Genomic DNA, 24,330 nt, shown 5'->3' on the forward strand with positions numbered 1-24,330 from the left:
GCAGCATCAGCACCGAAAATAAATTTCAAATATGTCACAAGCAAAATGAGATAGAATTTTTAGGCGAATGGGCAGCGATGGCCAAATGCAGGGGAAGTCAATGCGCTCTAGCCGAAAAAGTGAAAGCCAGCATCAATCATGTGAGCAGGCGAGGGGATATAGTTGTCAATCGATTCGCAAGAAGTTCAGGGTTGCCTACTGAACTGAACCGTTCGACAATAGTTATCTACGATCCAGACTACAAGGTGGCAAAACAATAACACTCCCCTACTTACACTATATGGATAGTATGGATTGAATTACTGGAACCATGTGTCCGCTATAGAGAGCTTAGCTTGTACATACATAAATGGGCACCTAGCACTATTATATTTTGCATGCAAATTCCAGGACACAAGTGTGTACCCTCACGTAAAGATGATGCTCCTCCGTGCTTAGCCGCCTCCTTTGGCACTGACACTTGGCATTTCGCAACCTTCTCGAGCCAAGGCGAGCACTTCAGAAAATTGAAACTTTCAGTTTTATGCCACCATCGAGCACACAGCACAGTACTTTTACATGGCCAAGTGCAACTCTTTTGGCTGACTTTTCAATTTTCTAATATCCTTTAAAGCTTCTGCTTGATGCTGTTGGGAGCGGCGCCTATTGCTTAATTCGATTTTGCTTGACTTTGATGCTGGCAAACTTCATTTGTCCGACTCTAAAAGCGTGAAATAGGATTAGGCCGACGGAAATGCATTCAAGCTGACTTAAATCCATTTCTAGTTGGGCAACGATACAAAGTACCAATTAATAATCTATAGGAAATCAGATTTGAGAGGAGTTAGGGAAGAGAGAGTTGCAGTGCACGCAGTTTATGGAAGAGATCCAAATTAAATTAAGACTGCCAGAAGTATTCCACAAATAGCCATGACCAGAATGAAGTTACTTTGGGCCAAAACGATGACGGGTCAATACTTTTTTCCAGGCTTGTGGATAGATCAGCGTCAGTTCGGCGCCTTAATGCAAGTCTGTGAACGAATTGTATTTGGTAAATTTTCTTTACAGGAATCCGAAAGGATCGAACAAGGTGAAAATGAGCAGTGTACGAATTAAACATTTTACCATTTAACCATTTGGTAATTTGGTAAACCATTTTTTTGTGAAGCTCAAGACTCAAGCCACGGAGTACCATTAATAATACGAAAATGTACAGTAATTAGTATCTGATCTACATCCATACAACATTGAAATGCAGCCCTGAATATCGCTCCGATTATAATCGGGAGACAGCTCTGCTTTTCACTTTGAATTCCGGTTTGAGCAGGCGACGACTTTCAGTGTGAAAATCCGAACAGTCATCCTTTCGAAAATTGTGCCAGCGAGCGGAGCTCATGTAAAGTGAAAAATTAAATATAAAAATTAAAACTCCTCTCAGAGTCGTAGTGAGAAGTGTCGAACAAAATATTCTAAAACTGTATTTAGCACGCGCGTGTTCTCAAGTAAGTTCACACATATTTAAAGTGAAAAATTTCGCATTTGCCGCATACACGAACACACGCACGCACACACAAACGCCGGTTTTGTGAACTCACTTGACGAAAAGAAAGAGCGAGAAGAAAAAAGTTGCCAAATCAAAATGGTCACCGAGCCGAAGTCCGTTGAGCCCAAGGTCAGCACCAAGGAGGCGCAGTGCCAGTCATCGGACTGCGAGACTTCCCAGCAGGAGCCGGTCTCGCAAGTAAGCCTCCCGAAAGGCGCCCGTGTGGGGATCTTCAATGCCGAGGACTTCTTGTCGCGTGCTCAGATGAACGACAAAATCAACAACATCTTGCGCTCGCCCAAGCCGCCCAACGGGGTGCGCCAGCGCTCCGTCTACACCAACAACCCATCGCCGGTAAGTGAAATTCCAAGCAATAACGTGAAAGTTTCTTCAATTTTCAGACATTTTGTTTTACAAAACTGCCGCATCATCGCGCTAGCAGGGTATCAACAGCGAGTTAACAGCCGCCGCAGTCTTAACAGCTCGGCAACAGCAGCATTGCCACATCACCTCATTGCCCTCTCCTGTTATTTCAGACCTTCTTATTTTCCGTCTCGCTCTTTTCCACCATTGCTCTCTTACCTTCCGACTTTAATATTCGAATTTTCCTTCTCTATTCCCCCCCTCTTCTCTTCTCTTCTAATACTATTCAAAATAGTTTGGTTAATTTCTATAAAAATCAAATGCAAATTGGGAAAAACGCACACACGTATGTAAATACATATATGTATGTATGTATGTATATGCATGCGTTAACAGAATGTCGACAGAATGTTAGCAACAGTTGCAAAGTCATTCGATTTCTGCGCTGCTGACACTTTCTCTCGTATCTGTCGTTTTCTCTCCTGCCGGTATTCAATTATTTTCTGGCACTTTCACTTCCTCACCTCTTCATTTCCTTCCGGATCTAACTTCCGCTACTACCTCTCGCCTTCTCATCCCCCCTCCCTTAGCAAGCAAGCTTGCGTGTCGGCATGACTGGGGGCAGCTGTCCCAACGCATGAGCAACATCTCGCTGTCCTCCGGCACGGACTCCGTGGGCCACATGGATCGCGGCAGCAGCTCCAGTCTCGCTAGCAGCGCCACCGTTGGCACCAACACCATCACCAGCGGCATTTCCAAGGAGTGCGCCAATTACCCCGTCGGCAGTCAGTCGGCCCGTCCATACGTCCAACTGCCGGGCATACACATTTCCAACCCTCCCCAGTACGGGCCAGGGAATATGCAGGAAATAGACGCTGGCAAAATGGCGCACAACGGCAAGGCACTCACAGGGCGCTACAATGCCACGCCCACCTATGGCTTCGACAACGAGCAGAACTACTGCCTGGTAAGGGGCTCCTGAATATCTGTAAATCTAGCCGATTCTATGCTCAATCTCAGAATTCCCAACAGTTGCCGTCTCCAATGCCCCCTCCACCATACGCCTTGGCACGCGTGAGCAGCACACGCAACTTCGAGCTCGAGATCCACACACTGCCGGCATGTCCCGGCTCTGGACCCATTGCCATGACGAACGGCACCATCCAGTTGCGCCTCCGCGATGGCGTGCGGTGAGTGTGGACGCCCCCAGCCCCTTGGCTCTTCTTTAAGACCGACCCCTAATGTTAATACCTTTCTTTGCATGGGGCAGCATTGACATGACTCTGGACTAGGCGGTGCGCGTGCTCAATCAGCGCAGCATGGTGGCAGTTGCTCTATCACGCAACTGCAGCAACTCGGCTTTGATCCACCCCAATGGACGCATCTTGCAGAGCGGCGCTAAAGTCGAAATAGTCATCTACGACGGCATGAAGGGCAATAACTTTGTGTGAGTGGGAATGGCCCTTACCCCAACGTGGCATCTTTTGAATCCTTTGAATTATCTTCCCATTACAGTCGCTATGCCAAGATGTGGTACAAGGGTGTGAGCTTCATCAGCGAGGCGTGCGCTCTCATCTACCTGGTGGACACAGCCGGGACGGGCACCACAACCGACACTTTCACCGATCTGACCAAGGACTACACCCTGGCAGTGTTCTATGAGTGAGTCCCCCGGCCAATTGCATCGCTTCTTATTTGGCTAATTTCGATTTAATTCCCGAACTTCTCGCAGCGACTCGCGCCATGGTCCCTCTTATATGGCTGAAGCCCATGACGTGATTGCCAATTCAGCTTACACCTGTACCGAGGATGGCACTGAGATCTATGACATAAACGGATTTCGCATCACCCAGGCAGCCGATGGCCTGGTGAAGGTCACTCGTGTGGACAACAAGTGCTTGATTCGCACCAGTCCCGGCAATGGATCGGCCACTTTGACCACACCTGGCATCCATTGCACTGCCTCTCTGGGCAAGACCTCGCATCTGTTTGTTCGGTGAGTGTCAAACCGATGCTCTCAACCTCCCCCTACCCCTCCCCCTCGCCCGTCATCCTACTCTGCTAACTTCCGTTCTGTTCTGTCCTTTGTAGTCGCAATGAGAACCGCATGCACTTCGATGGATCCTGTTTCATTGTACGCAACGCCGGACACTCCGCCGGCTTCAATGAGAACAACCTGCTCATTGTATACTGAGCGGCGTTCGTAGTCCGGAGATAGAAACGGCGCAGTGGTAGCCCATCCCACACGCACACACTCACACATGTCAACACATTTCACCTGGAACACATACATAGACACCTACAGCAGCACACTTGAGGGACCTTGACGTGGAGAGAGGGATTCAGTTAGGATCCCGGAATTTAGGAATATCAAAATCAATTTGGGAAATAAGTTAGAAAGCAAATATGTTCGTACAAAAACCAGCACCACACCACACCACACACACACACCTCAGAGAAGGAACTCAGCCCAGTCCTTTCTGGGTTCCTATTGCTCGACATGGGCGCAACACAACCACACCACCAACCCCCAGGGAATACTAGTTGTCTTTCGTTTACCATTGCCCACGCCGTATATATGCGTGTATTCAAATCGGGTGCGCTTTCCTGCTTCCCCAAATCAGTTGGCCAAATCAGACCGATCTCAAGCTGAAGCGGAACCAATCAGAGCCGAATCGCATCGAACAGGGCCGTGCCAGCGTTTGGTGTTCAAAAAAAGAAACATCGGTTTTCTACTCGTTTCCATTTCGGCTTTTTCAGTTCTTCTAAATTGTTTCTTTTACGCAGTTCAGTTCTAAATTTTGTGTGATAGACTTTAAAAATGGCAAAACTCAAGAAAAAAAAGTTTAAAGAAATATCTCCCAAAAAATATCTTAAGCTACGTGTATTCAACAATTATAGTAGATCAGAGTACTAGTTCTCTTGGGCGTTACGTTTAGGCAAGGTAACGCCAGTGCCGATACATTATTTCTAAGCTACCAGTTCTTTCAATGCAATCCAATAATGTTCATCCACACCCGTAGCATACAGACACTCGAACACGTAACCCATAATCACACACACCACACACTCTTTACAAGAGGCAAAAGAAAGTGAATTATTTGCAAGAGGCACAGCGCCAGCCACATTTAAAACAGCCACAGGACACACATGAAAGATAGAACAGATCCTGTGAAAGGTAGAAAGTGAGAGTTTATTAAATTAACCCCAATTGTAATTTGATTAAAAGACACTTGTCCTGTGAGGAGGACAATGAAAGAAACCCCCATACAAACACAAAACATAGGCTTAATATATACATAAATACGATGGGATGTCCAATTATAATACAAAGTTAAGCCCAGTGTGAAAAACCGGGATTAGCCTTACGTCAATCTCCAACACCTAAATTTTCTATCATGTAAAGAGAAATTCATGTGCCCCAAAATCAATACTATGGAAGTATAATAAATTTAAAATGCAATCTGTTCATTCAATAAATTAATTTATTCCTCCAAAAGAATGGTGGAGCAATGGAGCTCGTTTCGTTTCCTCCCCTCCATCCTTTGCTAATTTCTTGGTGGAAAGAAAATGTCGACTGCCTCCTGCCCCGTGCCTTTATGTGTTCGAGTATTTATGTACCTTCTGTCATACATGGCCGGGGGTATCGTAAATTTACAACAAAATTGTTTTATGGCCCCACTCCATGGGCCCTCCTGGCCCCCTCAGGCGGAGCTTGGCGTTTACGCCGTCACCTGAAGTGCCATCAGGAGTTGGACAATTTCAGGCCCTAGACGACAGTTTGGTTCGGTTTCCCATCTTTAAGAGCACTTGGAATTTAATCATTTAAATTTCTGTGAGGATTTCCAAGAAAATAAATTTGAATATCTGCCGCTATAGAGTTTATATTTAAATCCGATTTAATGTAAAAGCGGATTACGCTCTTCCATTTTGAAGTGACTTCGGATCAGCCCTATCTTCGGAGACATCGGGATATGGAAGACCTTTTTGATCTCCAAGAACCAAGCTTCGCGGGGATACAAATATTTCGTTGAATTTTTAATCGCACATTTACGACACAGCTGTTTTTATTTTATCGTAGCGTGACAACCCTGGGCCAGTGTGTACACTCTTTTGGACTACAATATTGTTTGTCTTGCTGTTGACAGCGGTAAATTAGGCAAATGGAAGGAAAAGTACATTGATATTTAATTAGTAAAATGTCTTGAGCCTTGTCGTTACCTGCAAACAAATCCAAATGCACAGGGATATCGGATCGACTGTCATGCAGACTAAAGACAAAATCAACAACATCTTGCGCTCGCCCAAGCCGCCCAACGGGGTGCGCCAGCGCTCCGTCTACACCAACAACCCATCGCCGGTAAGTGAAATTCCAAGCAATAACGTGAAAGTTTCTTCAATTTTCAGACATTTTGTTTTACAAAACTGCCGCATCATCGCGCTAGCAGGGTATCAACAGCGAGTTAACAGCCGCCGCAGTCTTAACAGCTCGGCAACAGCAGCATTGCCACATCACCTCATTGCCCTCTCCTGTTATTTCAGACCTTCTTATTTTCCGTCTCGCTCTTTTCCACCATTGCTCTCTTACTTTCCGACTTTAATATTCGAATTTTCCTTCTCTATTCCCCCCCTCTTCTCTTCTCTTCTAATACTATTCAAAATAGTTTGGTTAATTTCTATAAAAATCAAATGCAAATTGGGAAAAAGGCACACACGTATGTAAATATATATATGTATGTATGTATGTATATGCATGCGTTAACAGAATGTCGACAGAATGTTAGCAACAGTTGCAAAGTCATTCGATTTCTGCGCTGCTGACACTTTCTCTCGTATCTGTCGTTTTCTCTCCTGCCGGTATTCAATTATTTTCTGGCACTTTCACTTCCTCACCTCTTCATTTCCTTCCGGATCTAACTTCCGCTACTACCTCTCGCCTTCTCATCCCCCCTCCCTTAGCAAGCAAGCTTGCGTGTCGGCATGACTGGGGGGCAGCTGTCCCAACGCATGAGCAACATCTCGCTGTCCTCCGGCACGGACTCCGTGGGCCACATGGATCGCGGCAGCAGCTCCAGTCTCGCTAGCAGCGCCACCGTTGGCACCAACACCAATCACCAGCGGCATTTCCAAGGAGTGCGCCAATTACCCCGTCGGCAGTCAGTCGGCCCGTCCATACGTCCAACTGCCGGGCATACACATTTCCAACCCTCCCCAGTACGGGCCAGATAAAATGCAGGAAATAGACGCTGGCAAAATGGCGCACAACGGCAAGGCACTCACAGGGCGCTACAATGCCACGCCCACCTATGGCTTCGACAACGAGCAGAACTACTGCCTGGTAAGGGGCTCCTGCATATCTGTAAATCTAGCCGATTCTATGCTCAATCTCAGAATTCCCAACAGTTGCCGTCTCCAATGCCCCCTCCACCATACGCCTTGGCACGCGTGAGCAGCACACGCAACTTCGAGCTCGAGAACCACACACCGCCGGCATGTCCCGGCTCTGGACCCATTGCCATGACGAACGGCACCATCCAGTTGCGCCTCCGCGATGGCGTGCGGTGAGTGTGGACGCCCCCAGCCCCTTGGCTCTTCTTTAAGACCGACCCCTAATGTTAATACCTTTCTTTGCATGGGGCAGCATTGACATGACTCTGGACAAGGTGCGCGTGCTCAATCAGCGCAGCATGGTGGCAGTTGCTCTATCACGCAACTGCAGCAACTCGGCTTTGATCCACCCCAATGGACGCATCTTGCAGAGCGGCGCTAAAGTCGAAATAGTCACCTACGACGGCATGAAGGGCAATAACTTTGTGTGAGTGGGAATGGCCCTTACCCCAACGTGGCATCTTTTGAATCCTTTGAATTATCTTCCCATTACAGTCGCTATGCCAAGATGTGGTACAAGGGTGTGAGCTTCATCAGCGAGGCGTGCGCTCTCATCTACCTGGTGGACACAGCCGGGACGGGCACCACAACCGACACTTTCACCGATCTGACCAAGGACTACACCCTGGCAGTGTTCTATGAGTGAGTCCCCCCGGCCAATTGCATCGCTTCTTATTTGGCTAATTTCGATTTAATTCCCGAACTTCTCGCAGCGACTCGCGCCATGGTCCCTCTTATATGGCTGAAGCCCATGACGTGATTGCCAATTCAGCTTACATCTGTACCGAGGATGGCACTGAGATCTATGACATAAACGGATTTCGCATCACCCAGGCAGCCGATGGCCTGGTGAAAGTCACTCGTGTGGACAACAAGTGCTTGATTCGCACCAGTCCCGGCAATGGATCGGCCACTTTGACCACACCTGGCATCCATTGCACTGCCTCTCTGGGCAAGACCTCGCATCTGTTTGTTCGGTGAGTGTCAAACCGATGCTCTCAACCTCCCCCTACCCCTCCCCCTCGCCCATCATCCTGCTCTGCTAACTTCCGTTCTGTTCTGTCCTTTGTAGTCGCAATGAGAAGCGCATGCACTTCGATGGATCCTGTTTCATTGTACGCAACGCCGGACACTCCGCCGGCTTCAATGAGAACAACCTGCTCATTGTATACTGAGCGGCGTTCGTAGTCCGGAGATAGAAACGGCGCAGTGGTAGCCCATCCCACACGCACACACTCACACATGTCAACACATTTCACCTGGAACACATACATAGACACCTACAGCAGCACACTTGAGGGACCTTGACGTGGAGAGAGGGATTCAGTTAGGATCCCGGAATTTAGGAATATCAAAATCAATTTGGGAAATAAGTTAGAAAGCAAATATGTTCGTACAAAAACCAGCACCACACCACACCACACACACACACCTCAGAGAAGGAACTCAGCCCAGTCCTATCTGGGCCAAACGTGTTCAAAAAAAGAAACATCGTTTTTCTACTCGTTTCCATTTCGGCTTTTTCAGTTCTTCTAAATTGTTTCTTTTACGCAGTTCAGTTCTAAATTTTGTTTGATAGACTTTAAAAATGGCAAAACTCAAGAAAAAAAAGTTTAAAAAAATATCTCCCAAAAAAAAATTTACAAAATTATGCACAGTTGGTGCGTCTGATTAAGCAACGTGTATTCAACAATTATAGTAGATCAGAGCACTAGTTCTCTTGGGCGTTACGTTTAGGCAACGTAACGCCAGTGCCGATACATTATTTCTAAGCTACCAGTTCTTTCAATGCAATCCAATAATGTTCATCCACACCCGTAGCATACAGACACTCGAACACGTAACCCATAATCACACACACCACACACTCTTTACAAGAGGCAAAAGAAAGTGAATTATTTGCAAGAGGCACAGCGCCAGCCACATTTAAAACAGCCACAGGACACACATGAAAGATAGAACAGATCCTGTGAAAGGTATAAAGTGAGAGTTTATTAAATTAACCCCAATTGTAATTTGATTAAAAGACACTTGTCCTGTGAGGAGGACAATGAAAGAAACCCCCATACAAACACAAAACATAGGCTTAATATATACATAAATACGATGGAATGTCCAATTATAATACAAAGTTAAGCCCAGTGTGAAAAACCGGGGTTAGGTTTACGTCAATCTCCAACACCTAAATTTTTTTATCATGTAAAGAGAAATTCATGTGCCCCAAAATCAATACTATGGAAGTATAATAAATTTAAAATGCAATCTGTTCATTCAATAAATTAATTTATTCCTCCAAAAGAATGGTGGAGCAATGGAGCTCGTTTCGTTTCCTCCCCTCCATCCTTTGCTAATTTCTTGGTGGAAAGAAAATGTCGACTGCCTCCTGCCCCGTGGCTTTATGTGTTCGAGTATTTATGTACCTTCTGTCATACATGGCCGGGGGTATCGTAAATTTACAACAACATTGTTTTATGGCCCCACTCCATGGGCCCTCCTGGCCACCCTCAGGCGGAGCTTGGCGTTTACGCCGTCACCTGAAGTGCCTTCAGGAGTTGGACAATTTCAGGCCCTAGACGACAGTTTGGTTCGGTTTCCCATCTTTAAGAGCACTTGGAATTTATTCATTTAAATTTCTGTGAGGATTTCCAAGAAAATAAATTTGAATATCTGCCGCTATAGAGTTTATATTTAAATCCGATTTAATGTAAAAGCGGATTACGCTCTTCCATTTTGAAGGGACTTCGGATAAGCCCTATCTTCGGAGACATCGGGATATGGAAGACCTTTTTGATCTCCAAAAACCAAGCTTCGCGGGGATACAAATATTTCGTTGAATTTTTAATCGCACATTTACGACACAGCTGTTTTTATTTTATCGTAGCGTGACAACCCTGGGCGGCCAGTGTGTACACTCTTTTGGACTACAATATTGTTTGTCTTGCTGTTGACAGCGGTAAATTAGGCAAATGGAAGGAAAAGTACATTGATATTTAATTAGTAAAATGTCTTGAGCCTTGTCGTTACCTGCAAACAAATCCAAATGCACAGGGATATCGGATCGACTGTCATGCAGACTAAAGTTTCCAACAAACTTAACCTGGAGCTGGAGGGGGAGGTAGGCACGCGGCGCGGATGCTACAGCGCTGGCTGTGGCTGTTGATAAAGATTATTTGATAATGTCTTGGCGGAACTATCTGCCACGTCTGTCTCTGTCATAAGAAGAAAGTTGTTACATGGTTAGAGATACACAAAGAGAGAGAAAGAGAGATGCATACGGAAAGTGTGTGAAAGCGTGGAGCAGTGAGAGCGGGTGCGGAAGCCACAGCGTGGATACAGAAGCAGCGGTAAGTACAAATAGCCCAACCAGGGAAGGATCAAAATATTGATGTCTGGAATGGCTTTATTCAAGTGTGAGAGCCTAACTGGGACTCGTGCGAGCAAAGGACCGACCCCACATATGTATCTGTGGCATATTCAATGCTCACTGCGCCCCTGCGAGTCCTTGTCTGCATCCATTTGCCGCTCGCACCCGTGTGCCCAACATCAAAAGCTTTTCGCACTTAATTGGGCGTAAAATTAAATCAGAATTGATTAGAACACTTGAATGACAACAGCCGTGGCCGTGTTGCTGATGTCAATGGCATCAGAGAGAGCCGCATCCTGCCAGCATCCAAGCCCCCAAGCCTCCCAGCTCCCACTCCACCTCCTGCCAGCAATTCCGCTGGCATTCTAAGCATAAACAAACTTTTTGGTTTCGATTTTCCCCAGCTGACGCACGGCACGGCAAGGCACGGCACGTCGGTGACTTCGGCAACGTTCCTGCCGCTTCTCGGGGCTCCTGCCACTTCCGAAGCCGGACACTCCCGAGACAGAGCGCACTAATTGCTGCTGGGAACTTCCCTGGGGAGGCTCCCCCGCAACCCTGTTTTTCATCGAAAAGTTTATGAAATTCAATTTCCCCCAAAAATGGGGAATGGAATGGAAAAAGGCCGGGCATCAATTTTCCTGCATTATCGTTTAATGAGCCGACAATTATGCGAGGCCCCTCTGCTTCGGCACCATGCACGTCTATAGATATTCAATTAACTTGAATTCACAGCCATAACTCTCCGAACGAGTTCATTCCACATGCATTTGGCCAGGGCATAGGGCAAGTCAACTCGATAAAAAATGTAAACGACTTTCATTTCGCCCGGGAGCGATACCTCTGACGAGGACTTCAAAGGACAGCTGGAAGACCCAGGACAAACTCGAGGCGAAAGTGAGTAGCTCATTGAATTGGATGGATTGTCATCCCAGTCGGTGACAGCAATCAAATCAATCACACCAGCCTCCACCTGAGTAGAGCAGGCAGGTCTTTTCTGACATTTGGTGATGTTTTGCGATGCAGCAAGAGGGAATTCCTACACCGATTGGGGCAAAACTTGGGCTAGGTACAGCTGGCAAGGCCGATAGCTTGATCCGATTCATAAATAATATACAGCTAAGAGTACTATATGTTTGGATTCATTGGGAATCCGTGCGTGGTGATGTCTAATGCAATTTGCGTAATTGAAACCCACTCGAAAGCAATTAAATTTCCTGTGGTTGGACCACTCTCCGGCAATGAGATTCGTTGGAGTAATTGCAATCGAGATTCCCAACTAATCTTCAGGTAAAACAATCCATAATGGAGCAGAAGTTTTGTTCGCACTCGGCATTTATCAAGTTTGAAGTTTTAATTTGCTTTCGCCCCAACAAAAACAACTACAGAATACAGAATAACAAAAGTGTCAACACGATTATAATTGAGTTTAATTAAGCCGCAAAGTAAAGCCTCTCAGCCCTCTTGTCTGTGGACCGACCAACAGAAATTTAAAATATTTGCGCTAATCCACTTGGCAACGGCCTAACAGAAATGAACAGCTGGTGCCAGTCCAGGCCTCTTCAATGGGCCAACTTTCGGATAAGAGAGGTACGTGCCAAAGGCTTCAAATACTCGTATTTTCTGGGGCCAAAGAGCGTACAATAAACTAGAAGCAATCCGAAGAGCAAAGTTGCGATCTGGAAATTTATGGATGGCGAAGGCCAAAATGTTTTGCTGTAGGCCCAGGCCCAGGCTGAGCCCATTTGTTGGCCCAGCTCTGAAAATGTCACATGCTCCTCACACCCGCAGCTACACCCACACCCTGTGTGGTCTGGGTCTTGGCCGTCTGGGGCCGTCTCGGCCGGATTTGTCTGCGCCAAAGTTCACTGACACTTTCATGAGTTTTCTTGGGTCGACGAAAATAGTTTTTCCACATTTCGCATTCGACCGAGTGGAAATGAAATCCCCTTGGAGCATAAATAGAATATTTCAGAGCAGTGCTCGCTGCCAAAAGCTTACTGTTACACATTCGTTCTGCGAAACGAAATCCAGTTAATTAAAATGTGGCAAGCAAATAATCAACAAGCAATTCAAACTAGAAAAAGACCACAATTCTGCTTCCTCTCTGCCTTTGCCTGCCGTAAATGGCCGTCCAATTGGTAATGGCTGGACAAAAATCCCACATTCATATTTACGAACCATAAATATGGACTCGTACTACCAAAAAACGGAAAGGAAAAAAATAGAAGGATGTTAACCAATTTGTTCGCTTGCGGCTGCTGTAAGTGACAACAAAAGAGGTGGTGGAGCCGGTCAAGGCATTGTAGCTTTTTACAAATGAGTTTCCGTATTTCATTCGGATTCCATGCATATTGCATTTTCTATAAATACAGTATTTGCCAACTGTTCTTTTTTATTTTCACTCTCAAACTGAGTCAATGCAGTGCGTGGGCGGAGGTGCAGATGCAGCTGCAACAGCAACAGCATCGGGGTGGCAGCATCAGCACCGAAAATAAATTTCAAATATGTCACAAGCAAAATGAGATAGAATTTTTAGGCGAATATTCGCTGTGCCATGCTGCGTGGGCAGCGATGGCCAAATGCAGGGGAAGTCAATGCGCTCTAGCCGAAAAAGTGAAAGCCAGCATCAATCATGTGAGCAGGCGAGGGTATATAGTTGTCAATCGATTCGCAAGAAGTTCAGGGTTGCCTACTGAACTGAACCGTTCGACAATAGTTCTCTACGATCCAGACTACAAGGTGGCAAAACAATAACACTCCCCCACACACCAGACGTGCGATGTCTCAGCTAATTTTCATTGACACAAGCGCGGACGGGCGTCCCTCAGGGCCTGCCAAATTCTAAATTTTGGCTAATTTGTCAACAGCCCCCCAGCATTATCCGCACATATCCGACAATTTGGGTAGAACCAAACATCTAACAAAAGCTGTACACATTCGCTACTTACACTATATGGATAGTACGGGTTGAATTACTGGAACCATGTGTCCGCTATAGAGAGCTTAGCTTGTACATACATAAATGGGCACCTAGCACTATTATATTTTGCATGCAAATTCCAGGACACAAGTGTGTACCCTCACGTAAAGATGATGCTCCTCCGTGCTTAGCCGCCTTCTTTGGCACTGACACTTGGCATTTCGCAACCTTCTCGAGCCAAGGCGAGCACTTCAGAAAATTGAAACTTTCAGTTTTATGCCACCATCGAGCACACAGCACAGTACTTTTACATGGCCAAGTGCAACTCTTTTGGCTGACTTTTCAATTTTCTAATATGCTTTAAAGCTTCTGCTTGATGCTGTTGGGAGCGGCGCCTATTGCTTAATTCGATTTTGCTTGACTTTGATGCTGGCAAACTTCATTTGTCCGACTCTAAAAGCGTGAAATAGGATTAGGCCGACGGAAATGCATTCAAGCTGACTTAAATCCATTTCTAGTTGGGCAACGATACAAAGTACCAATTAATAATCTATAGGAAATCAGATTTGAGAGGAGTTAGGGAAGAGAGAGTTGCAGTGCACGCAGTTTATGGAAGAAATCCAAATTAAATTAAGACTGCCAGAAGTATTCCACAAATAGACATGACCAGAATGAATACTGTCAATACTTTTTTCCAGGCTTGTGGATAGATCAGCGTCAGTGCGGCGCCTTAATGCAAGTCTGTGAACGAATTGTATTTGGTAAATTTTCTTTACAGGAATCCGAAAGGATCGAACAAGGTGAAAATGAGCAGTGTACGAATTAAACATTTTACCATTTAACCATTTGGTAATTTGGTAAACCATTTTTTTGTGAAGCTCAAGACTCAAGCCACGGAGTACCATTAATAATACGAAAATGTACAGTAATTAGTATCTGATCTACATCCATACAACATTGAAATGCAGCCCTGAATATCGCTCCGATTATAGTCGGGAGACAGCTCTGCTTTTCACTTTGAATTCCGGTTTGAGCAGGCGACGACTTTCAGTGTGAAAATCCGAACAGTCATCCTTTCGAAAATTGTGCCAGCGAGCGGAGCTCATGTAAAGTGGAAAATTAAATATAAAAATTAAAATTCCTCTCAGAGCCGTAGTGAGAAGTGTCGAACAAAATATTCTAAAACTGTATTTAGCACGCGCGTGTTCTCAAGTAAGTTCACACATATTTAAAGTGAAAAATTTCGCATTTGCCGCACACACGAACACACGCACGCACACACAAACGCCGGTTTTGTGAACTCACTTGACGAAAAGAAAGAGCGAGAAGAAAAAAGTTGCCAAATCAAAATGGTCACCGAGCCGAAGTCCGTTGAGCCCAAGGTCAGCACCAAGGAGGCGCAGTGCTAGTCATCGGACTGCGAGACTTCCCAGCAGGAGCCGGTCTCGCAAGTAAGCAGCCCGAAGGGCGCCCGTGTGGGGATCTTCAATGCCGAGGACTTCTTGTCGCGTGCTCAGATGAATGACAAAATCAACAACATCTTGCGCTCGCCCACCAAGCCGCCCAACGGGGTGCGCCAGCGCTCCGTCTACACCAACAACCCATCGCCGGTAAGTGAAATTCCAAGCAATAACGTGAAAGTTTCTTAAATTTTCAGACATTTTGTTTTACAAAACTGCCGCATCATCGCGCTAGCAGGGTATCAACAACGAGTTAACAGCCGCCGCAGTCTTAACAGCTCGGCAACAGCAGCATTGCCACATCACCTCATTGCCCTCTCCTGTTATTTCAGACCTTCTTATTTTCCGTCTCGCTCTTTTCCACCATTGCTCTCTTACTTTCCGACTATAATATTTGAATTTTCCTTCTCTATTCCCCCCCTCTTCTCTTTTTTTCTAATACTATTCAAAATAGTTTGGTTAATTTCTATAAAAATCAAATGCAAATTGGGAGAAACGCACATATATGTATGTATGTATGTATATGCATGCGTTAACAGAATGTCGACAGAATGTTAGCAACAGTTGCAAAGTCATTCGATTTCTGCGCTGCTGACACTTTCTCTCGTATCTGTCGTTTTCTCTCCTGCCGGTATTCAATTATTTTCTGGCACTTTCACTTCCTCACCTCTTCATTTCCTTCCGGATCTAACTTCCGCTACTACCTCTCGCCTTCTCATCCCCCCTCCCTTAGCAAGCAAGCTTGCTTGTCGGCATGACTGGGGGCAGCTGTCCCAACGCATGAGCAACATCTCTCTGTCCTCCGGCACGGACTCCGTGGGCCACATGGGCCACTCCAGTCTCGCTAGCAGCGCCACCGTTGGCACCAACACCATCACCAGCGGCATTTCCAAGGAGTGCGCTAATTACCAGCCAATTACGCTAATTACGGGCCAGGGAATATGCAGGAAATAGACGCTGGCAAAATGGCGCACAACGGCAAGGCACTCACAGGGCGCTACAATGCCACGCCCACCTATGGCTTCGACAACGAGCAGAACTACTGCCTGGTAAGGGGCTCCTGCATATCTGTAAATCTAGCCGATTCTATGCTCAATCTCAGAATTCCCAACAGTTGCCGTCTCCAATGCCGTCTCCACCATACGCCTTGGCACGCGTGAGCAGCACACGCAACTTCGAGCCCGAGAACCACACACCGCCGGCATGTCCCGGCTCTGGACCCATTGCCATGATGAACGGCACCATCCAGTTGCGCCTCCGCGATGGCGTGCGGTGAGTGTGGACGCCCCCAGCCCCTTGGCTCTTCTTTAAGACCGACCCCTAATGTTAATACCTTTCTTTGCATGGGGCAGCATTGACATGACTCTGGACAAGGCGGTGCGCGTGCTCAATTAGCGCAGCATGGTGGCAGTTGCTCTATCACGCAACTGCAGCAACTCGGCTTTGATCCACCCCAATGGACGCATCTTGCAGAGCGGCGCTAAAGTCGAAATAGTCACCTACGACGGCATGAAGGGCAATAACTTTGTGTGAGTGGGAATGGCCCTTACCCCAACGTGGCATCTTTTGAATCCTTTGAATTATGCCAAGATGTGGTACAAGGGTGTGAGCTTCACCAGCGAGGCGTGCGCTCTCATCTACCTGGTGGACACAGCCGGGACGCGCACCACAACCGACACTTTCACCGATCTGACCAAGGACTACACCCTGGCAGTGTTCTATGAGTGAGTCCCCCGGCCAATTGCATCGCTTCTTATTTGGCTAATTTCGATTTAATTCCCGAACTTCTCGCAGCGACTCGCGGCATGGTCCCTCTTATATGGCTGAAGCCCATGACGTGATTGCCAATTCAGCTTACACCTGTACCGAGGATGGCACTGAGATCTATGACATAAACGGATTTCGCATCACCCAGGCAGCCGATGGCCTGGTGAAGGTCACTCGTGTGGACAAGTGCTTGATTCGCACCAGTCCCGCCAATGGATCGGCCACTTTGACCACACCTGGCATCCATTGCACTGCCTCTCTGGGCAAGACCTCGCATCTGTTTGTTCGGTGAGTGTCAAACCGATGCTCTCAACCTCCCCCTCCCCCTCCCCCTCGTCCATCATCCTGCTCTGCTAACTTCCGTTCTGTTCTGTCCTTTGTAGTCGCAATGAGAAGCGCATGCACTTCGATGGATCCTGTTTCATTGTACGCAACGCCGGACACTCCGCCGGCTTCAATGAGAACAACCTGCTCATTGTCTACTGAGCGGCGTTCGTAGTCCGGAGATAGAAACGGTGCAGTGGTAGCCCATCCCACACGCACACACTCACACATGTCAACACATTTCACCTGGAACACATACATAGACACCTACAGCAGCACACTTGAGGGACCTTGACGTGGAGAGAGGGATTCAGTTAGGATCCCGGAATTTAGGAATATCAAAATCAATTTGGGAAATAAGTTAGAAAGCAAATATGTTCGTACAAAAACCAGCACCACACCACACCACACACACACACCTCAGAGAAGGAACTCAGCCCAGTCCTTTCTGGGTTCCTATTGCTCGACATGGGCGCAACACAACCACACCACCAACCCCCAGGGAATACTAGTTGTCTTTCGTTTACCATTGCCCACGCCGTATATATGCGTGTATTCAAATCGGGTGCGCTTTCCTGCTTCCCCAAATCAGTTGGCCAAATCAGACCGATCTCAAGCTGAAGCGGAACCAATCAGAGCCGAATCGCATCGAACAGGGCCGTGCCAGCGTTTGGTGTTCAAAAAAAGAAACATCGTTTTTCTACTCGTTTCCATTTCGGCTTTTTCAGTTCTTCTAAATTGTTTCTTTTACGCAGTTCAGTTCTAAATTTTGTTTGATAGACTTTAAAAATGGCAAAACTCAAGAAAAAAAAGTTTAATGAAATATCTCCCAAAAAAAAATTTACAAAATTATGCACAGTTGGTGCGTCTGATTAAGCAACGTGTATTCAACAATTATAGTAGATCAGAGGACTAGTTCTCTTGGGCGTTACGTTTAGGCAATGTAACGCCAGTGCCGATACATTATTTCTAAGCTACCAGTTCTTTCAATGCAATCCAATAATGTTCATCCACACCCGTAGCATACAGACACTCAAACACGTAACCCATAATCACACACACCGCACACTCTTTACAAGAGGCAAAAGAAAGTGAATTATTTGCAAGTGGCACAGCGCCAGCCACAGTTAAAACAGACACAGGACACACATGAAAGATAGAACAGATCCTGTGAAAGGTAGAAAGTGAGAGTTTATTAAATTAACCCCAATTGTAATTTGATTAAAAGACACTTGTCCTGTGAGGAGGACAATGAAAAAACCCCCATACAAGCACAAAACATAGGCTTAATATATACATAAATACGATGGGATGTCCAATTATAATACAAAGTTAAGCCCAGTGTGAACGAGGGGGAACGTTGTGAGTTGCTGCGGAGACCGCAACTCTACATTTATACCCGATACTTAGTCAGTAAGGCTCTCCTCCGGCAGACGCCGCTAATATTGAACGACACGACAAAGAGTGCGTGCGAGAGAGACAGAAAATCAGTCTGAGCGTGACGTCGGGCGCTGCGTAGCCAGTGCAAATTGATTTGTTCCTTTTGGCTATAAAAATTATCTGATCTGATCCAGATTCAGCAACCTGATAGATATGATCATTATCTATGATTCTGCGTTTTTAGTTTTCTCGTATCTCCAAAATTGTGGATGCCACAGATTTTCGTCTTTTGGTGGGCGGAAGGGGGTGGGGCGAAATTAAGAGATATACGTTTTCTAGTGAAATCTAACAGGAGTGCGGATACCAAATTTGGTTACTCTAGCGTTAATAGTCTCTGAGATTTATGAATATCCCCAGATTTTCGTTCTTTGCGGGGGCGGAAGGGGGTGTGGCGAAATTTTGAAACAAACTCGTCTCGGTCCGATATCTTAGGAGTGTGGATACCAAATTTGGTTGCTCTAGCTTTTATAGTCTCTGAGATCTAGGCGCTAATGTTTTACTCTAAGCAAAGCCGCCTATGCTACGTGTTTGTTAGAGAGAGACAGGGCGAGAAAAAATGAAATTGTTTTCTTGATGCAGGCTATAATATTAATACGATCCAATTCAGATTCTGCAGTCTAAAAGATATAGTCATTCTCTACGATTCTGCGTTTTTAGTTTTCTCGTATCGTCGAAATTGTGTTTGCCACAGATTTTCGCCTTTTGTGGGGGCGGAAGTGGGCGGGGCAAAGCTTTGAAATATTCTTGCAGCAGTGACATATCACAGAAGTCTGGACCCAAAACATCGTTGCTCTCGCTCTTATAGTCTTTGAGCACTAGGCGCTGAAGGGGACGGACAGACGGACGGACGGACAGACGGACAGACAGACATGGCTCAATCGACTCGGCTATTGATGCTGATCAAGAATATATATACTTTATGGGGTCGGAAATGATTCCTTTTGGATGTTACACACATCCACTTTTACCACAAATCTAATATACCCCAATACTCATTTTGAGTATCGGGTATAAAAACCGGGATTAGCCTTACGTCAATCTCCAACACCTTAATTTTCTATCATGTAAAGAGAAATTCATGTGCCCCAAAATCAATACTATGGAAGTATAATAAATTTAAAATGCAATCTGTTCATTCAATAAATTAATTTATTCCTCCAAAAGAATGGTGGAGCAATGGAGCTCGTTTCGTTTCCTACCCTCCATCCTTTGCTAATTTCTTGGTGGAAAGAAAATGTCGACTGCCTCCTGCCCCGTGCCTTTATGTGTTCGAGTATTTATGTACCTTCTGTCATACATGGCCGGGGGTATCGCAAATTTACAACAAAATTGTTTTATGGCCCCACTCCATTGGCCCCCCTGGCCCCCCTCAGGCGGAGCTTGGCGTTTACGCCGTCACCTGAAGTGCCATCAGGAGTTGGACAATTTCAGGCCCTAGACGACAGTTTGGTTCGGTTTCCCATCTTTAAGAGCACTTGGAATTTAATCATTTAAATTTCTGTGAGGATTTCCAAGAAAATAAATTTGAATATCTGCCGCTATAGAGTTTAGATTTAAATCCGATTTAATGTAAAAGCGGATTACGTTCTTCCATTTTGAAGGGACTTCGGATAAGCCCTATCTTCAGAGACATCGGGATATGGAAGACCTTTTTGATCTCCAAAAACCAAGCTTCGCGGGGATACAAATATTTCGTTGATTTTTTAATCGCACATTTACGACACAGCTGTTTTTATTTTATCGTAGCGTGACAACCCTGGGCGGCCAGTGTGTACAATCTTTTGGACTACAATATTGTTTGTCTTGCTGTTGACAGCGGTAAATTAGGCAAATGGAAGGAAAAGTACATTGATATTTAATTAGTAAAATGTCTTGAGCCTTGTCGTTACCTGCAAACAAATCCAAATGCACAGGGATATCGGATCGACTGTCATGCAGACTAAAGTTTCCAACAAACTTAACCTGGAGCTGGAGGTGGAGGAATGCACGCGGCGCGGATGCTACAGCGCTGGCTGTGGCTGTTGATAAAGATTATTGGATAATGTCTTGGCGGAACTATCTGCCACGTCTGTCTCTGTCATAAGAAGAAAGTTGTTCCATGGTTAGAGATACACAAAGAGAGAGAAAGAGAGATGCATACGGAAAGTGTGTGAAAGCTTGGAGCAGTGAGAGCGGGTGCGGAAGCCACAGCGTGGATACAGAAGCAGCGGTAAGTACAAATAGCCCAACCAGGGAAGGATCAAAATATTGATGTCTGGAATGGCTTTATTCAAGTGTGAGAGCCTAACTGGGACTCGTGCGAGCAAAGGACCGACCCCACATATGTATCTGTGGCATATTCAATGCTCACTGCGCCCCTGCGAGTCCTTGTCTGCATCCATTTGCCGCTCGCACACGTGTGCCCAACATCAAAAGCTTTTCACACTTAATTGGGCGTAAAATTAAATCAGAATTGATTAGAACACTTGAATGACAACAGCCGTGGCCGTGTTGCTGATGTCAATGGCATCAGAGAGAGCCGCATCCTGCCAGCATCCAAGCCCCCAAGCCTCCCAGCTCCCACTCCACCTCCTGCCAGCAATTCCGCTGGCATTCTAAGCATAAACAAACTTTTTGGTTTCGATTTTCCCCAGCTGACGCACGGCACGGCAAGGCACGGCACGTCGGTGACTTCGGCCACGTTCCTGCCGCTTCTCGGGGCTCCTGCCACTTCCGAAGCCGGGCACTCCCGAGACAGAGCGCACTAATTGCTGCTGGGAACTTCCCTGGGGAGGCTCCCCCGCAACCCTGTTTTTCATCGGAAAGTTTATGAAATTCAATTTCCCCCAAAAATGGGGAATGGAATGATAAAAGGCCGGGCATCAATTTTCCTGCATTATCGTTTAATGAGCCGACAATTATGCGGGGCCCCTCTTCTTCGGCACCATGCACGTCTATAGATATTCAATTAACTTGAATTCACAGCCATAACTCTCCAAACGAGTTCATTCCACATGCATTTGGCCAGGGCATAGGGCAAATCAACTCGATTTCCGGCTATTAAGACATGGCTGAATTTCAGACGTGGAATGCAACGCCATGGAGTGCCGAGTCCAGGCAGGATATTTACATTTTAACCGGGTGATTCGAGCGGAGAGGAGAGTCGACAGCAACGTCAACGGTAATGGATAAATGCACATCTTCCGCCGCCCTGGGGGTCCTGGGAGCCGTCCTGGGGCACGGCACATTTAATGGGAAATGAATGGCAATGTTGGAGGTAGAAAATTATGAAAACGTTCCCAGGGGTAAGTTGTACGAAAACCAGCACGAAGTGCCCTCCATAATCTTCCACTTAAAGTTGATAAAAAATGTAAACAACTTTCATTTCGCCCGGGAGCGATACCTCTGACGAGGACTTCAAAGAACAGCTGGAAGACCCAGGACAAACTCGAGGCGAAAGTGAGTAGCTCATTGAATTGGATGGATTGTCATCCCAGTCGGTGACAGCAATCAAATCAATCACACCAGCCTCCACCTGAGTAGAGCAGGCAGGTCTTTTCTGACATTTGGTGATGTTTTGCGATGCAGCAAGAGGGAATTCCTACACCGATTGGGGCAAAACTTGGGCTAGGTACAGCTGGCAAGGCCGATAGCTTGATCCGATTCATAAATAATATACAGCTAAGAGTACTATATGTTTGGATTCATTGGGATTCCGTGCGTGGTGATGTCTAATGCAATTTGCGTAATTGAAACCCACTCGAAAGCAATTAAATTTCCTGTGGTTGGACCACTCTCCGGCAATGAGATTCGTTGGAGTAATTGCAATCGAGATTCCCAACTAATCTTCAGGTAAAACAATCCATAATGGAGCAGAAGTTTTGTTCGCACTCGGCATTTATCAAGTTTGAAGTTTTAATTTGCTTTCGCCCCAACAAAAACAACTACAGAATACAGAATAACAAAAGTGTCAACACGATTATAATTGAGTTTAATTAAGCCGCAAAGTAAAGCCTCTCAGCACTCTTGTCTGTGGAGCGACCAACAGAAATTTAAAATATTTGCGCTAATCCACTTGGCAACGGCCTAACAGAAATGAACAGCTGGTGCCAGTCCAGGCCTCTTCAATGGGCCAACTTTCGGATAAAAGAGGTACGTGCCAAAGGCTTCAAATACTCGTATTTGCTGGGGCCAAAGTACGTACAACAAACTCGAAGCAATCCGAAGAGCAAAGTTGCGATCTGGAAATTTATGGATGGCGAAGGCCAAAATGTTTTGCTGCCCAAAACCCAGGCTGAACCCATTTGTTGGCCCAGCTCTGAAAATGTCACATGCTCCTCACACCCACAGCTACACCCACACCCTGTGTGGTCTGGGTCTTGGCCGTCTGGGTCCGTCTCGGCCGGATTTGTCTGCGCCAAAGTTCACTGACACTTTCATGAGTTTTCTTGGGTCGACGAAAATAGTTTTTCCATATTTCGCATTCGACCGAGTGGAAATGAAATCCCCTTGGAGCATAGATAGAATATTTCCGAGCAGTGCTCGCTGCCAAAAGCTTACTGTTACACATTCGTTCTGCGAAACGAAATCCAGTTAATTAAAATGTGGCAAGCAAATAATCAACAAGCAATTCAAACTAGAAAAAGACCACAATTCTGCTTCCTCTCTGCCTTTGCCTGCCGTAAATGGCCGTCCAATTGGTAATGGCTCGACAAAAATCCCACATTCATATTTACGAACCATAAATATGGACTCGTACCAAAAAAAAGGAAAGGAAAAAAATAAAAGGAGGTTAACCAATTTGTTCGCTTGCGGCTGCTGTAAGTGACAACAAAAGAGGTGGTGGAGCCGGTCAAGGCATTGTAGCTTTTTACAAATGAGTTTCCGTATTTCATTCGGATTCCATGCATATTGCATTTTCTATAAATACAGTATTTGCCAACTGTTCTTTTTTATTTTCACTCTCAAACTAAGTCAATGCAGTGCGTGGGTGGAGGTGCAGATGCAGCTGCAACAGCAACAGCAACAGCATCGGGGTGGCAGCATCAGCACCGAAAATAAATTTCAAATATGTCACAAGCAAAATGAGATAGAATTTTTAGGCGAATATTCGCTGTGCAATGCTGCGTGGGCAGCGATGGCCAAATGCAGGGGAAGTCAATGCGCTCTAGCCGAAAAAGTGAAAGCCAGCATCAATCATGTGAGCAGGCGAGGGGATATAGTTGTCAATCGATTCGCAAGAAGTTCAGGGTTGCCTACTGAACTGAACCGTTCGACAATAGTTCTCTACGATCCAGACTACAAGGTGGCAAAACAATAACACTCCCCCACACACCAGACGTGCGATGTCTCAGCTAATTTTCATTGCTACAAGCGCGGACGGGCGTCCTTCAGGGCCTGCCAAATTCTAAATTTTGGCTAATTTGTCAACAGCCCCCCAGCATTATCCGCACATATCCGACAATTTGGGTAGAACCAAACATCTAACAAAAGCTGTACACATTCGCTACTTACACTATATGGATAGTACGGATTGAATTACTGGAACCATGTGTCCGCTATAGAGAGCTTAGCTTGTACATACATAAATAGGCACCTAGCACTATTATATTTTGCATGCAAATTCCAGGACACTAGTGTGTACCCTCACGTAAAGATGATGCCAGAAATTCCAACTGACGAAGCAGATATGCGATACACTGCATCAGCAGTAACCCACCAAGATGAGGCTCCTCCGTGCTTAGCCGCCTCCTTTGGCATTGACACTTGGCATTTCGCAACCTTCTCGAGCCAAGGCGAG

General features: G+C 46.0%; 3 protein-coding genes and 1 pseudogene across 3 annotated transcripts in view; all 4 read left to right on the top strand.

Moving 5' to 3' along the window:
• Window positions 1–1,399: 1,399 nt before the first annotated feature.
• LOC117191468 lies at window positions 1,400–4,203 on the top strand (annotated as a pseudogene).
• A 2,734-nt stretch (window positions 4,204–6,937) lies between these two features.
• LOC117191469 lies at window positions 6,938–8,572 on the top strand. The gene is made up of 7 exons (XM_033396326.1): window positions 6,938–7,018; window positions 7,101–7,223; window positions 7,277–7,446; window positions 7,527–7,700; window positions 7,769–7,915; window positions 7,987–8,250; window positions 8,346–8,572. The coding sequence occupies exons 1-7, from the start codon at window positions 6,938–6,940 to the stop codon at window positions 8,446–8,448; spliced, it is 1,062 nt and encodes a 353-aa protein (XP_033252217.1). The 3' UTR covers window positions 8,449–8,572.
• A 7,213-nt stretch (window positions 8,573–15,785) lies between these two features.
• LOC117191470 overlaps window positions 15,786–24,330 on the top strand; it is a 48,320-nt gene continuing 39,775 nt past the window's right edge. Inside the window, exon 1 of the mRNA XM_033396327.1 lies at window positions 15,786–15,914. Coding sequence (XP_033252218.1) covers window positions 15,801–15,914 — 114 coding nt within the window. The 5' untranslated portion in view covers window positions 15,786–15,800. The remainder of the gene's footprint in view (window positions 15,915–24,330) is intronic.
• On the top strand, window positions 16,576–17,396 carry LOC117190007. Its single transcript, XM_033395099.1, has 3 exons — window positions 16,576–16,744; window positions 16,815–17,075; window positions 17,171–17,396. The coding sequence occupies exons 1-3, from the start codon at window positions 16,611–16,613 to the stop codon at window positions 17,271–17,273; spliced, it is 498 nt and encodes a 165-aa protein (XP_033250990.1). The 5' UTR covers window positions 16,576–16,610; the 3' UTR covers window positions 17,274–17,396.

Source organism: Drosophila miranda, assembly GCF_003369915.1.
Source record: "Drosophila miranda strain MSH22 chromosome Y unlocalized genomic scaffold, D.miranda_PacBio2.1 Contig_Y1_pilon, whole genome shotgun sequence".
Lineage (NCBI taxonomy): Eukaryota > Metazoa > Arthropoda > Insecta > Diptera > Drosophilidae > Drosophila > Drosophila miranda.